Source organism: Eretmochelys imbricata, chromosome 3 (assembly GCF_965152235.1).
Source record: "Eretmochelys imbricata isolate rEreImb1 chromosome 3, rEreImb1.hap1, whole genome shotgun sequence".
NCBI lineage: Eukaryota > Metazoa > Chordata > Testudines > Cheloniidae > Eretmochelys > Eretmochelys imbricata.
In genome coordinates this window covers 35,807,832-35,821,050 of record NC_135574.1, presented here as the reverse complement: position 1 = coordinate 35,821,050, position 13,219 = coordinate 35,807,832, and the positions used below count along the sequence as shown (strand labels likewise).

General features: G+C 44.8%; 1 protein-coding gene and 1 non-coding gene across 2 annotated transcripts; both read left to right on the top strand.

Annotated features, from left to right (window-relative positions):
• Positions 1 to 1,247: 1,247 nt before the first annotated feature.
• On the top strand, positions 1,248 to 13,133 carry RPS7 (ribosomal protein S7). Its single transcript, XM_077812569.1, has 7 exons — positions 1,248 to 1,316; positions 2,028 to 2,109; positions 2,829 to 2,900; positions 5,445 to 5,588; positions 7,682 to 7,746; positions 11,809 to 11,959; positions 13,017 to 13,133. Exons 2-7 carry the CDS (start codon positions 2,035 to 2,037, stop codon positions 13,092 to 13,094), a joined length of 585 nt encoding a protein of 194 aa, XP_077668695.1. The 5' UTR covers positions 1,248 to 1,316; positions 2,028 to 2,034; the 3' UTR covers positions 13,095 to 13,133.
• Positions 12,696 to 12,907, top strand: LOC144263337 (small nucleolar RNA SNORA73 family). The gene has a single exon (XR_013345801.1). It is a non-coding gene; the product is annotated as a small nucleolar RNA SNORA73 family (small nucleolar RNA).
• Positions 13,134 to 13,219: the final 86 nt, after the last annotated feature.

Here is a 13,219-nt window from a genome sequence, read left to right as displayed (position 1 = left end):
CTAAGTTCTAGAATGCATATTATAATTTTATTTTATATGTAGTTAGTTTTCAATACTTCCATCAATATGCTGCTTCTTGAATCTATTAGATATGTTTATAATAAAAACAAGAAGTATGTTTAAGCGCTGTGTATGGAGAGGAACGATGATCTTGAGGTGTACTGTTCCTTTGGGAGTAGCAGATCTGTGAGTGTCTAGTGGAACTGGTTTTGTATAGTTTAGATGGATGCTCAGAGTACTCCGAGTAGGGCTGCTGGAACAACTTTTGTAATGGGACTGCTGAGAGCCATTGACCCAAACTTTAAACCCTGTATGTGATGTAAACCACTTCAAGCTGGGGGGTGTGCCACCACCCCTCCACTCCTAGTTTCAGCATCTATGGCTCAGGGTTTGGTGTGCACCTATTGTTAATCTGTAGAGAGCTAGGGCTGACTTCTGGAGGCTTGGAAGGCAAGGGGGAACTGACCCACAGTAGGCACAGACAAGGAAGGCTGAAAGCAGATAGTAAGGAAGTGCCACACAACCATGGGTACCATCACACTTTCCAACATCTCAATGCTCTAACCATTGAGCTATGGGTTATTTTGTTGCGGTGGGGGTCCTTTAGTCTCTCCTCTTGAAGTTGTTCCACTGTGGATTAAATTAAGTCACTGGATGAAAGAGCAACTCTGTAGCTTCATGGATAAAGCACTCATCTGGGAGGTGGGAGACCCAGGATTCAGTTTCCCTGCTCCAATAACTTCATATACAGTTTATTCACAGTGGAACAGCTGTAACAGAGAACACTGTAGACTAGGAGCATAAAACGGGCTTGAATTAACATAAAATTATAGAAGAAACTTAAATCTGCTGAAGGGCCAGAAAAAGAACATAGCACAAGAATGGCCCGGCCCTGGCAGCTCCACATGGCCACCTGCAGACAGAAAAGAGGAGCCTTCCACCCATCTTCCACACACCCCTTAACTTGGTAACATTAAGAGGTGCTACTCTGAACCGCACACATGCGCCCCGTGCCACTATAGTGCTATGGGAAGGCGACTGCGCATGCGTTATCCTGCATCCTCTTTTCCACGGCTTCATCCTAGAGCCACGCTCGCCTGAGCCGGCTAGGACAACACTAGTCAGCGCCCATGCCAATAGCTGAATCCCCCTGTTCGGCTTCACTCTGGCGGAAGTGGCTCGGGACGCTATAGGTCGGACTGCCCCTCTTCCGGGTTTGGCTTCAGGTCTGTGTGGGCGGGGCGAGTCCTTCCCGGGCAGGGACCTGAGCGGTTCTCGCGAGAGCTCTCCCTCTTCCTAGGCCGGCGCTGTGAGAGGTAGGTGCTAGGGCCGCCGACGCGGAATCGCGTTTTAGCCGCTGTCCCCGCAATACCGCGCCGAGCGGGCACCAGCCCCTCGGCCCGGAGGGGTCGGTTGGGGATGCATCCGATTAGCGGCCTCCCGCGGCCCGATGGCCGCTCAGGAACCCGGCGCACCCCGCCTGGAGCCAGGGGGCACCCGGCCCCGCGGAGCCTGTCTCCTCCGGGCAGAGCTGGGGCCTCCGTCCGGGCTCGGGGGTCGCGGCTGTGGGGCTTCTGAGCCGGGGCCCCGTGGCCTCTGACCAGGCCCGGGATCCCTACGGCTTCTCCGTACAGAGGCCGCCCCAGTAAATGATGGGCTCAGCGTGTGGGCTCCTGCCGGGCTCTGGCAGCGGGGGGAAGGGAGCAGCCCTCCGACCCGCCCCGCTCGAAGAGGCCGTGGCTTCTGCAGCGTGGCGTGGCTTCTGTCAGGAGCCTGATCCCAGAGACGTCTGACTTCTGGGACTCCACTGCTCGCTTTTCCCCATGTGACCGCTTTGAACTGTGCGCGGCTTGTGAAGCGTCTCACCTCTCCTCTCAGGGCTGACACAAAGATGATTTGCCTAGTGAGACGGATGAAGGGCCTAAATCTTTGCTGTGTCCAACTAACAGAAAGCCCTTGGCTGTGCATTGTGGCTAGTAGTCATGTGTCTGCTGACAACTGAGATGTTTCTGTTCTTTGGGTTGTAGAAAGGCCATGTTCAGTTCTAGCGCGAAGATTGTGAAGCCCAATGGTGAGAAGCCAGATGAATTCGAGTCTGGTATTTCCCAGGTATGTTAGTTTAACTCCACTATCCCCTAATAACTTGAACTAATGAAAGCACAGGTATAATCCTAGCTTGATTCAAAACTGAAGTTAAACTGCCTGAATAAGTCTCAGTTTCCTAAGGAATATAGGAATTGCAGATTTTTGCTTCATATTCTGCTTCTGATGGTAGCAAATACCTTATGCTTCAGAGGGAAGTGTAAGAACTAGTCAGTCATGCAGTGAATGGGCTATTACCAGCAGGAGAGTGAATTTGTGTGTGGAGGGTGAGAAAACCTGGATTTGTGCTGGAAATGGCCCAACTTGATGATCACTTTAGATAAGCTATTACCAGCAGGACAGTGGGGTGGGAGGAGGTATTGTTTCATATTCTCTGTGTGTATATAAAGTCTGCTGCAGTTTCCACGGTATGCATCTGATGAAGTGAGCTGTAGCTCACGAAAGCTCATGCTCAAATAAATTGGTTAGTCTCTAAGGTGCCACAAGTACTCCTTTTCTTTTTGCAGTGAATGATGTATGCATTTTGGGTGGTGAGGGTTAGGGTGTGTGTTCTTGACCCCATGGTTCAGTTTATGCTTGGAAACAAATATATACAGACCGTTTATAGCAGATGATTGATTAGTGTTTAGCAAACTAGTGCATGTACACAAATGCATCAGAAAGTAAAAGGATGTAACTTAAAACTGACAGTAATCAAAATTGTTCTCTCTAATTCTTCTCTGTAGGCTCTCCTGGAGTTGGAGATGAACTCTGACTTAAAAGCTCAGCTGAGAGAGTTGAACATCACAGCAGCTAAGGTAGGTTTCAAAAAACGTGCACCTCATCCAAAAAAGGTGACTGACTGTTGCCAACTGACAATTCTGTATGTTGGTATCTACCTTAAATGGATATTAATATGCCATGTGACAAGTGGTCAAAAAGTTTGAATTAAAGATGAATGCAAGATTTCATGGGATTGTCTTGCTGGATACTGTTGTGACTTAATGGGAGGAGGCAGACATCAAGCTTTGTAACCCTGCTTATTGGAGCTGACTGCCAATTTTATTTTTTATTTAAAATACAGTTCTAGTCTTAAAAGTGACTGTAAAAAATGCCATTAGAGCTTCCACAATTCTGACTTCAGATAAACTGATCAAATTTAACAAGTATAAAACCTATTTCTAACTTCCCAGACCAAGTTTGCAGGACTGGATCTGAAAATCCAAATGACTTCTTGCTTGCTTTACTAACCCTGAAGTTGCAATTGCAGAATCTTCATCAATGAAATGCAGACTAGAATTGTTCTGTTTTTAAAGAACAGCTCTGGGGTGTCTAACATATGTCTCATAATATTCATGTCATTATAAAAAAAAAAAAAACAAACACTAACTTGGCCTATATAAAATGGGAGTAGATCAAGATACCAGTCTCACATAGTCACAGAGTAAGTGTCAGCTCTTCAGAGTTTAGTTTTAGTCTAGGATGTGATTGTAAAAATGGCATGAGCTCTATATTTAAAACGAAAAATACTTCAGAACAAAATTTGTTCAAATTACAAATTCTTCTGCCAGCCCTGCACAGCAAACCTAAAATTCAAAGTGATCTTTGTACATAAGCAGTAATAAAACTTATGCAGGTTCTTTTGTCCCTAATGGTACCTGTGCAAACTTGTTGGGGTCTATACAGGTATATTGACTGGAATTCAGTAAACAAATCTGAAGATGCAAACTGAATTGTGGACTTTAGGCAAGTGGCTGGGGTGTGCACACTGACTTCTAATGGGGCCTGAATCTGTCTCAAGAAGCATGCTCTTGGGAAGTGCAGTACTTGTGCCAAGAGGGCTGTTCCTAATGAGATAAGAAGGGCTGTTGTTGAACAGATTTTGAAACAGTGAGGGACACAATGCATTTTAGTAAATCCAACATGGGCCTCCAGTGAGGTGGGTCTCAGAGGGCTCTACCCAAGTGGTTTTTTGGAGCATAGCTCTAAGACAGAGGTGGGGAACCTTTTTTCTATCAGGGGCAATTGACCCGCAGAAAAAAATTAGTGTGGGCCACGCACAGGGGTGGGGCGCAGAGACTCGAGGCTTAGGCTCTGGGGTGGGGCCAGAAGAGGGGTTCAGGGTATGGGAGGGGGTGCGGGATCTGGGGTGGGGATGAAGGGTTTGTGGTATAGGAGGGGGCTCTAGGCTGGGGCCAAGTGGTTTGGAGTGCAGAAGGGGGCTCAGGACTGGAGCAGAGGGTTGGGCTGTGGGTGGGAATGTGGGATGCAGACTCTGGGAAGAGGCTGGGGCAGGGAGGTGGGGTGCAGGCTCAGGCTGGCTGGCACTTACCTCAGGAGGCTCCTGGTTGATGGGGCTAAGGCAGGCTCCCTGGCTCCGCGCTGCTCCGGGAAGCTACTGGCATGTCCCTAGTCTGAGGCCCAGCGAGGCAGCTCTATGCAGTGTTCTCTTCCTGCGTCCACAGCTCCCATTGGCTGCAGTTCCTAGCCAATGGGAGCTGCGGAGGTGGAGCTTGGGACACGCACAGAGCTTCCCTGAATGCACCTGTGCCTGGGGGCCGCAGGGACATACCAGTCGCTTCCAGGAGAAATTTCCAGATGAAATTAGGCAGGGGGCTCAATCCAGCACCCGGGCTGTAGGTTCCTCACCCCTGCTCTGAAGAGTAATGACCTAGAGTCCCATTCCGTGATGTTGGAGGATAAGCTTGTGCCCAGCAGTAAGGCTGGTGAGGGAAGCATCAACTTCCTAGTACTTGATCGCATACTAGGGAGGTAAACCATGCAGGACACAATCATGTTACCACGGTTATAAAATTATTTGCAGGGAGACAAAGTACTATTGAAATAGCAGTGTGGATCTTGGCAAATCAGTAGATGTAACTGACTAAGCTACCTGACTATTTGTATGAAGATGTTGCGTGGAAGACAGTTAGTGGAGGGTGTTTAAGCGATCGACCTGTTTGTGTTGATTTTTATCTTCCATGTACGCCATGGGCAACATTATTTTATTTGAAACTTGATCTCAATACCAGCCCCATGCAATTCTGTTGCACTGGAGACCCATTCAGTCTACGTATTGATGTCTGCTTTTGTGAGATTCTCCTGTTTGAAAGGGTCAGTGAATCTGAATTGTAATTGTAACATGTAGGGATACTAGCCTAATGGGTGAAAAGGCTATTCATTTCATACAGCAATTTACAATTGTAACAAAATACATTGCAACAAAGCTTGATGAGAAAACTGCCATTATTATTATGTTTAATGGATTTGGTAAAGTGCTTGCTGTTACTTCAAAGCTGACCTGTGTTCAGGGGATTTAAAATCAAAGGTAACTTAAGTGTATATTTTGTCTTCTATCTTAGGAAATTGAAGTAGGGGGTGGTAGAAAAGCAATCATAATCTTTGTACCAGTTCCTCAGCTGAAATCTTTCCAGAAGATCCAGGTCCGATTAGTTCGTGAGCTGGAGAAAAAATTCAGCGGCAAGCATGTGGTGTTCATTGCTCAGGTAAATAGTTTATTTTGTGGTTTATCACTCTGTATGTGGCATATTGGTTCCCTGAACCTGTTGGGGCTGGGAAGGTAAATGTATCGAATGTGTGGTTGGTTTGTTTGTTCTTGCTGTAGATCGAATACCTTTCTAGACACTGTCAGTCTGTGGCTGCACATAAGTCTCAACAGCTTGCTTTAAGAAGCACTAGAGAAAAACTATGTAGGATGGCCGAACCGTACTCTGAAAAGGAGAAATAACATGTAGCTGGAGTAGAGTCCTAGAAGTAATGAAACTTAAGCAGGAAAAATGTAAGCATAGTATTTTTGCAGACTCTACAGTGAAAGTAGAATAGAAGTAAGCTTTAATACAAATGGTAGGGAGAGGGTGAGTTTTATTTGCTGTCTTTTAAAGTGGAAAGGAAGAAGGGGCAATGCTAGTGAGATCTCACTTCCTTTAATCTTAACCTTCCCCCCCCCCCAATCCCCCTCAGTTTAAGCCAAGAAAAGCTTTTTAAGATGGGAATAGATGGATGGGAAGCCAGCATTAGGAAGAGAACAAGCCCCTGGAGTTCTTATTACCATGAGGATAACTTTAAATGGATGTATGTGTGTTTTTTTTAATCGTTATGAAGGCTGCACTTCACCTGTGAAGGGAAGAAGAGATCCATTTTTTGTATTGTGGTTTAAAAGGATCAAAATACCTGAATTGAATTCATGTGACTGAGTATATTCTGCACAGTGAAATGTCTCTGCTAGTCCTGCACTTTAAACTTTGGGCTCTAGAGCCCAAAGTTTAAACATCAGATGTCTTATACTCATATGCGATAGCTCACACCCAGCTTTGTCTTAACACAATAACAAATGTATAACATTGTTAATTATTGAAATCTTTAATGATATAGAAAGGGTGACAAATTTGTTTTAAAGGAATATAACAAATCATACTACCGTTCATTGGGTACTTTAGAACATTTGTCTTCAGTGGTAGTGGCTTGGCGATAGCAAGCATGACAGTTCTGATACTGCATATTGGAGCCAAGGCTCAGCGGGCTTGTCTTCACTGTGGGGGTAAGTCGACCTAAGTTATGATACTCCAGCTACATGAATGATACTCCATCAACGTAGCTTTGGTCAGCTTGCCCCAGTGTCACTGCGCTACGTCAATGGGAGACACTCTCCGGTTGACTTCCCTTACTCTTCCTGGAGAGCTGGAGTACTGGGCTCGACCAGAGAGCGCTCTGCTGTCAATTTAGCGGATCTTCGCTATAGCTGCTAAATCAGTCCCTGCTGAATTGATTACAGCAGCATCGATCTCCCCATAGTGAAGACCAACCCTAGAACTCCTGCCTTCCTAGTTAAACAATGAATCTTCTCACAACATAAGATAAGGCTGCCTATGATGAGTTGCACTTGCTTAACTAAAGAGATATTTTATGCTGATTTTTAAACTGTTGTAGACTTCTATGTGGACATTCTAACTTAGGAATCCATTTAAGCTAAACCAAAGTAACCCACTTTTAAACTAAAATAAGTGTCCATGTGGGGACAGTCTGCAGAAGTTTAACAAATGCAGTGTAAATATCCCTTTAGTCAAACTTCTACAACTTCCTCATGTAGACATAGCACAGGAGTCCAAAGAACTGACACCAGGAGCAGATGAATAACAATCTCAAGAATAATCTAGCAGGAAATCGTGGTGGGCAAAACCTTCTGCAGTGTTTTTTAGCAACCATTTCTAGAAAAGGCTCCCCCACCCCCTGATGTGGGTGAACAGATTATCTTGGCTATTAGCTTTGTTAAATACAAACTGTTCTCCCCAAACCTTTCCTTCTTCCCACTGAACATACTTGGCATGAGAATTTGTCAGAGGTTGCAGCAATGCACTACAGAAACTGACTTTATCATAAAGCTCAACTTCTACAATTGGAATGTGGTTTTGGGTATTTCCTGAGCATTCCTTGATGCTGTGTGGAAACAATTGTGGGACTTCTGCAGGAGAATGGTAACCCTTGAAAGAAAGTCATATTTATGACTTCAAATCTGAACATCTCTGATTCTGAGGATGTTGACTAAATGTTTCATGAGGCTTGATATCACCTTCTTTCACAGAGAAGGATTTTGCCCAAACCAACAAGGAAAAGCCGTACAAAAAACAAGCAAAAGCGTCCCAGGAGGTAAGTAAATGTTACGCTGCTGAAATGTGTGCCATTCCTCTTATATGACTTGCATGACAGCCATTTTGATCATACGTAAAGGATCTGAGAAAGATGACAAGACAAATATTCTGGGACACTGGCTCTGCAAAGACTCTTCCTTTCAGCATGTAAAGTTTAAGGTACGAATAGTGCCCTTTACCACCCCGAACTTCCTTGCATCTTCAATATTCAGATCACTTCTCTTCAAAATCAATCCCTCAGTGTGTTTCAAAAACTTATTACTGTCACTTTCTAATCTTGCAGTTCTAGAATGGCTGTGGGATAGCAGTGAGGACTGTGTTGTACAACGGGGGTCAGCAACCTATGGCATGCAAGCCAATTTTTAATGGCACACTGTCTGCCGGGGACCCCGGCAGACAGCAACATGCCATTAAAAATCTGGCCTGGCCTGCTCTTCTCCGCCCACCGCTCTCTCCTTGCAGGGCCAGCAAGCTTCCCCCTCCCCCAACCTCTTCCCCCCTCCCCCCCCCAGCATGCTGGGTTCCTGCTCCTCCTTCTCTCCCTCCCTGCAGCTGGTCAGCCCTTGCTATGGAGGAGGAGAGGGAAAAGCATATCCCCTCCAGCCCCCTGGTCAGGGCAGGGAGCTGGGAGCACCTCCACAAACCCAGCCCACGCTCCCCAGTCCTCTGCCCTGACTTCTGAACCCTCCTCACACACGCCCAGCCCTCTACCCTCGCCCCTGCACCACCCTCCCCACACCACAGCCCTGACTCCGGCACCCCCCACACATACCCAGCTCCCCCATGCCCTGACTCTTGCACCTTCCACATCCCCACCCTGAGCACCAAATGGGAGCTCCTGTGCGCGTGCACCCCCCCCGCCCCCACATTCCCACCTGCACCCCTTGCACCAAATGGGAGCTGCCCAGGTAAGCGCTCCACACCCAAACCTCCTGCCCCAACCCTGAGCCCCCTCCCTCATTCTAGCTCCTGGCCAGACCCTGCATCCCAACCCCCAGCCTGCTCCTTCACCCCCAGCCCTGTTCTCAGCGCACTCCCACCCTCATCTCAGTGCAGCGAGAGGAAGAGAATGGTAGAACCAGGGAGAAGGTAGGTACCTACTCTATGCGGACAGGGCTGGGACCCCAAACGAGCAGTGGGTTGAGCGGCAGCGGGCTGAGCTGCTCAGCCCATTGCTGGTCTGGTGTCCCGGCCACTGGTCCTGTTCAGCCCACTGCCAGTCTGGGGTTCTGGCTGCCGGCCCCTTGCCAGCCGGGGTCCCGTCCGCAGGCCCCGCTCAGCCCACTGCCGGCCTAGGTGAGCAGAACCCCAGACTGGCAGCGGGCTGGTGGTGTAAGATCACCATTTTAATTTAATTTTAAATAAAGCTGCTTAAACATTTTGAAAACCTTGTTTACATACGACAATAGTTTAGTTATATAATATAGAGAGACCTTCTAAAAAACATTAAAATATAGTATTGGCACGCAAAATCTTAAAATAAAGTGAATAAATGAAGACTCGGCATGCCACTTCTGAAAGGTTGCCAACCCCTGTTCTACAACATTGACTTAGTTGTCAATTCTGAGATTTTTGGTGTATTTCTTGATTTGCCTGATTTCTGGCCTTGCATGGAAACTGGCAGTACGTTCCAAATGTAGAACACGTTTTCCTAATCTTTCCATCTACATCCAGCACTCTTCTTTTTCCTGTTTGCTAGCAGCAATTACAAATAACTGACTTCTCTTTTTCTGGTCTGCCCAGCCACTGTCTTAAGATTGTGGGCATCTTGCAAAACAATGAAGCAATGTATGTAAACTGAGTAACTGAAGTGGATTGGGTTGGGTTCCCCTCTCTCCTCCCAATAACTTGTTCGTCTGTTGTAATGCTAGCCTTGGAACAGATGAACATCTAGGGAATGGACGCTAACTCTTCATCTGTACTGCAGAGAATTCAGTCCAGGAATTACGTTCTAGCTAAATTCTCTCTAAGCTGTGTGGTTGTGCAGTAGGCTATCAAGGGCTGTGCAGGCAGGAAGAGGCGTCTCTCCCCAGGCCGCGGCCATGAGAGAGGGCTTGGGGAAGTCCTTTCTCTCCCTGGGGCAACCTGCACCCCAGCCAGAGCCCTCACTCCCCAGCCCTGAGCCCGTCCCACACTCTCTGAACCCCTCAGCCCCACCCCTGCCACACATCACCTCCGTATTGGTGCACATAACAAAATTCATTCCGCACATGGATGTAAAAAATTAGAGGGAACACTGCATGTTAGCGTTAATTAGGCAAGGTAAAATTATAAAATTTGAATGGTGATTCACAGTGTGTGTGCTGATGGATATACATATAACATACCCTTACGTTTTGCCCCAAGAGATTTGATTTTTATTTGTGTAATTTTTGGATAGACTCACTTTTGTAGTTTGTTTGCTACCTGAGTGGGTGGGGAAGGAGGCTGGGCTTGCATGGGAAGCTGTGATCTAGGAGGTAATTTTTTTATTATTATTTTTTATTCTGACTTGGGGTAGAGCTAAATTCTAAAGGAAAAATGTGTCCTTGGTACTATAAGTTCAAATTTAAGCAACAGTTTGCTTCTGTTAAACATTTTTCTCTAACTAGTTGGTCTGAATGAAATTGTTGACTACTATCTACATTCACTGAGTGATTTGCACTTGGTGTTGGTTTCATTCTGGGATACAATCAATTTCACTGTAATTGTAATGTCAAAGATAATATTTAATACTGTGGGTTTTTTTTTTTTTTTTGGAACATATGTAAATTGGCATTCAAAGAACTTCATAGGGCACTTCCAGGAATTTTTGTGGTCTAAGATGTAGAAAACTCTATCTGACCCTGCAGCAATAGGGCTGTATGGGGGGAAACTTGCATTATAATTCCCTTTAAATTGCAAACACTGTTCTACGGAACCTGCTAGATGAGAGTCTGTGTTCCATTACAGAATCATCTCTAACACTGCAAGAAGTGGGGCATTGGAGGGGAATAACCAAATATTTTTGCTGAAATGTCAGGTTGATACATCCTAACCTAATGCAGTAAATACACTCTTAAAGGTAGAAAGAACGAGGAGTACTTGTGGCACCTTAGAGACGAACAAATTTATTTGAGCGTTAGCTTTTGTGGGCTAAAGCCCACTTCATCAGATGCATGCAGTGGAAAATACAGTAGGAAGGTGTGTGTGTGTCATATATATATATATATATATATACACACAGAGAACATGAAAAAATGGGGGTTACCATACTAACTCTTAAGAGTTGGTATGGCAACCCCCATTTTTTTTCAGTGTGTGTGTTGTGTATATATATAATCTTACCTACTGTATTTTCCACTGCATGCATCTGATGAAGTGAGCTGTAGCCCACGAAAGCTTATGCTCCAATAAAATTGTTAGTCTCCAAGGTGCCACAAGTACTCCTCATTCTTTCTGCTGATACAGACTAACACGGCTACCACTCTGAACTCTTAAAAGTAGTATTCCTCAAATTCTTCATTTGAGGAAGTATTACACTTACAGGTGGCCTATTAACTTGTGTAAATACAACTTGCTTACACTGAATAGTGAAGCATTGATAGAAATAGTGTAGTCTCAAATATCGCTTTCACTACAAACTGCTCAGTTTTATTTTGTACTGCCATGTCCCTGGCTCCTGGAATAGCTGCTGAGATGAATTGTGGCGTGGTCACAACTAACTTTTTGATATGGTGGAGTATGGAATTCATGTTTACTGTTTATTTACCAGCCCATACATTCCTTTGTCCCAAGAATTATGGTAGTATCTCTCTGGCAGATTATAGGGGAAGTATGTTTTATAGTCATCGGACTAAGCTTGCCAATCCCTTGAAGGTTTAATTCAGGGGTTCTCAAACTGGGGGTTGGGACCCCTGGGGGGGTCACAAGCCACCCCAAACCCCGCTGTGCATCCAGAATTTATAATGGTGTTAAATATATAAAAAAGCGTTTTTAATTTATAAGGGGGGTGGCACTCAGAGGCTTGCTATGTGAAAGGGATCACCAGTACAAAAGTTTGAAAACCACTGGTTTAATTCATGAAAATATTGTATTTCAGCCGTACACTTACTGCAGTGCATGATGCCATTCTCGAAGATCTGGTCTTCCCTAGTGAAATTGTGGGCAAGAGAATCCGCGTGAAACTAGACGGCAGCAGACTCATAAAGGTCCATTTGGACAAAGCACAACAGAATAATGTTGAACACAAGGTAAGGAACTAACTTTATACTCTTCTCTGTAACACAGGCATTGTGATGAGTCATATAGTTGAGTGTAAAACTCAAAACTGGCAGTGGCAAGAGTGTGAGAACTCTGCCCTGATCTTTAATTACATTTTGGACTAAGGAGATGCAAAGAGAAGTTTTGAAATCAAGCTTTAGTTTGACTGCACTTGGCTGCTTTACACTCTGCTTTTGGTTAACTAATTTGTGGTGACCTTTTTCCTACTTGCTCCCTCTTAGTATGAGTGATAGAAGATGGGTTTCTTATTTATAATGAAACACTTGATCTTCAAAGCCAATGTACCAGCTACATCATGGGGTAGGGGCCCCCACATATCTGTTACTTCGCTTCAGCTGCCTTGTGGATTGAATAGCTCTGAAAGTCTTTGAGTCTGTTCTGCTGGCAAATCTATATGATTAATGGGTTGAGTCTTAATGTTCTACAGAACATTATCACCTCCCAAATAAAGAATTCTGGGAAGTAATCTCAATATGGAAGAATTGTCATCAATTTAGTATTTCACTTAGTCTAATTTTTCAGAAAATGTGGCTTCATTAGTGCTGGTACATAACATAAACTTGTTCAGAATGAGGTGGGAAGCCTATCATTTCCTGTTGATATAGGATTTCTTAGCAGTAACTTAAGAAACTAGCCAAATTAAACTTGGAATAAAATGAGTTTTGAATGCTGGACTGAATCAGTTCCTGAATGAATCTGTCATCTTCAACGTAGTCATCCGTTGAGGTTACTTGTGAGTCTGTCCAACTGGTATATGGGAGTATAGCCCTAAGTGCAGTGATGTACAATCCCCTTCCACAGTGTTGAAGAGCAATCCTGTCCCTGGTTCTAGAGCTGATGAGGGCAGCATCCTTTATATTCCTATAACTTCTCAGTCTCTAGACAATTACTGAGGAGAAACCATGCAGGGTGCAACTTGAAGCATAATATATAAAATTATGTCTGAACTATACAGCAGAACATGCAGCTTTTAGAAAACTTATAGAAAGTAAACTAATGCTGTTATACTTGACTTTTTCTTTCCAGGTGGAAACATTTTCTGGTGTCTACAAGAAGCTCACTGGCAAAGATGTTATTTTTGAGTTCCCAGAATTCCAGCTGTAAAGTGCAAGAATGACTGAATAAACAGTTTAATTGTTCATATCTTAAGCAATTTCATTAAACTAAACACTTTATAAAAGCACACTACAGAAGGAGGAACTAGCTGACGTAGGTAACTGGTAATGGCT

Excerpts from the sequence above, each read along its gene's own strand:
- RPS7 (XM_077812569.1), top strand. The coding sequence starts at position 2,035 with ATGTTCAGTTCTAGCGCGAAGATTGTGAAGCCCAATGGTGAGAAGCCA. Across the intron at positions 2,110-2,828 it reads TCGAGTCTGGTATTTCCCAG|GCTCTCCTGGAGTTGGAGAT; the intron begins GTATGTTAGTTT and ends TCTTCTCTGTAG. Across the intron at positions 5,589-7,681 it reads ATGTGGTGTTCATTGCTCAG|AGAAGGATTTTGCCCAAACC; the intron begins GTAAATAGTTTA and ends CTTCTTTCACAG.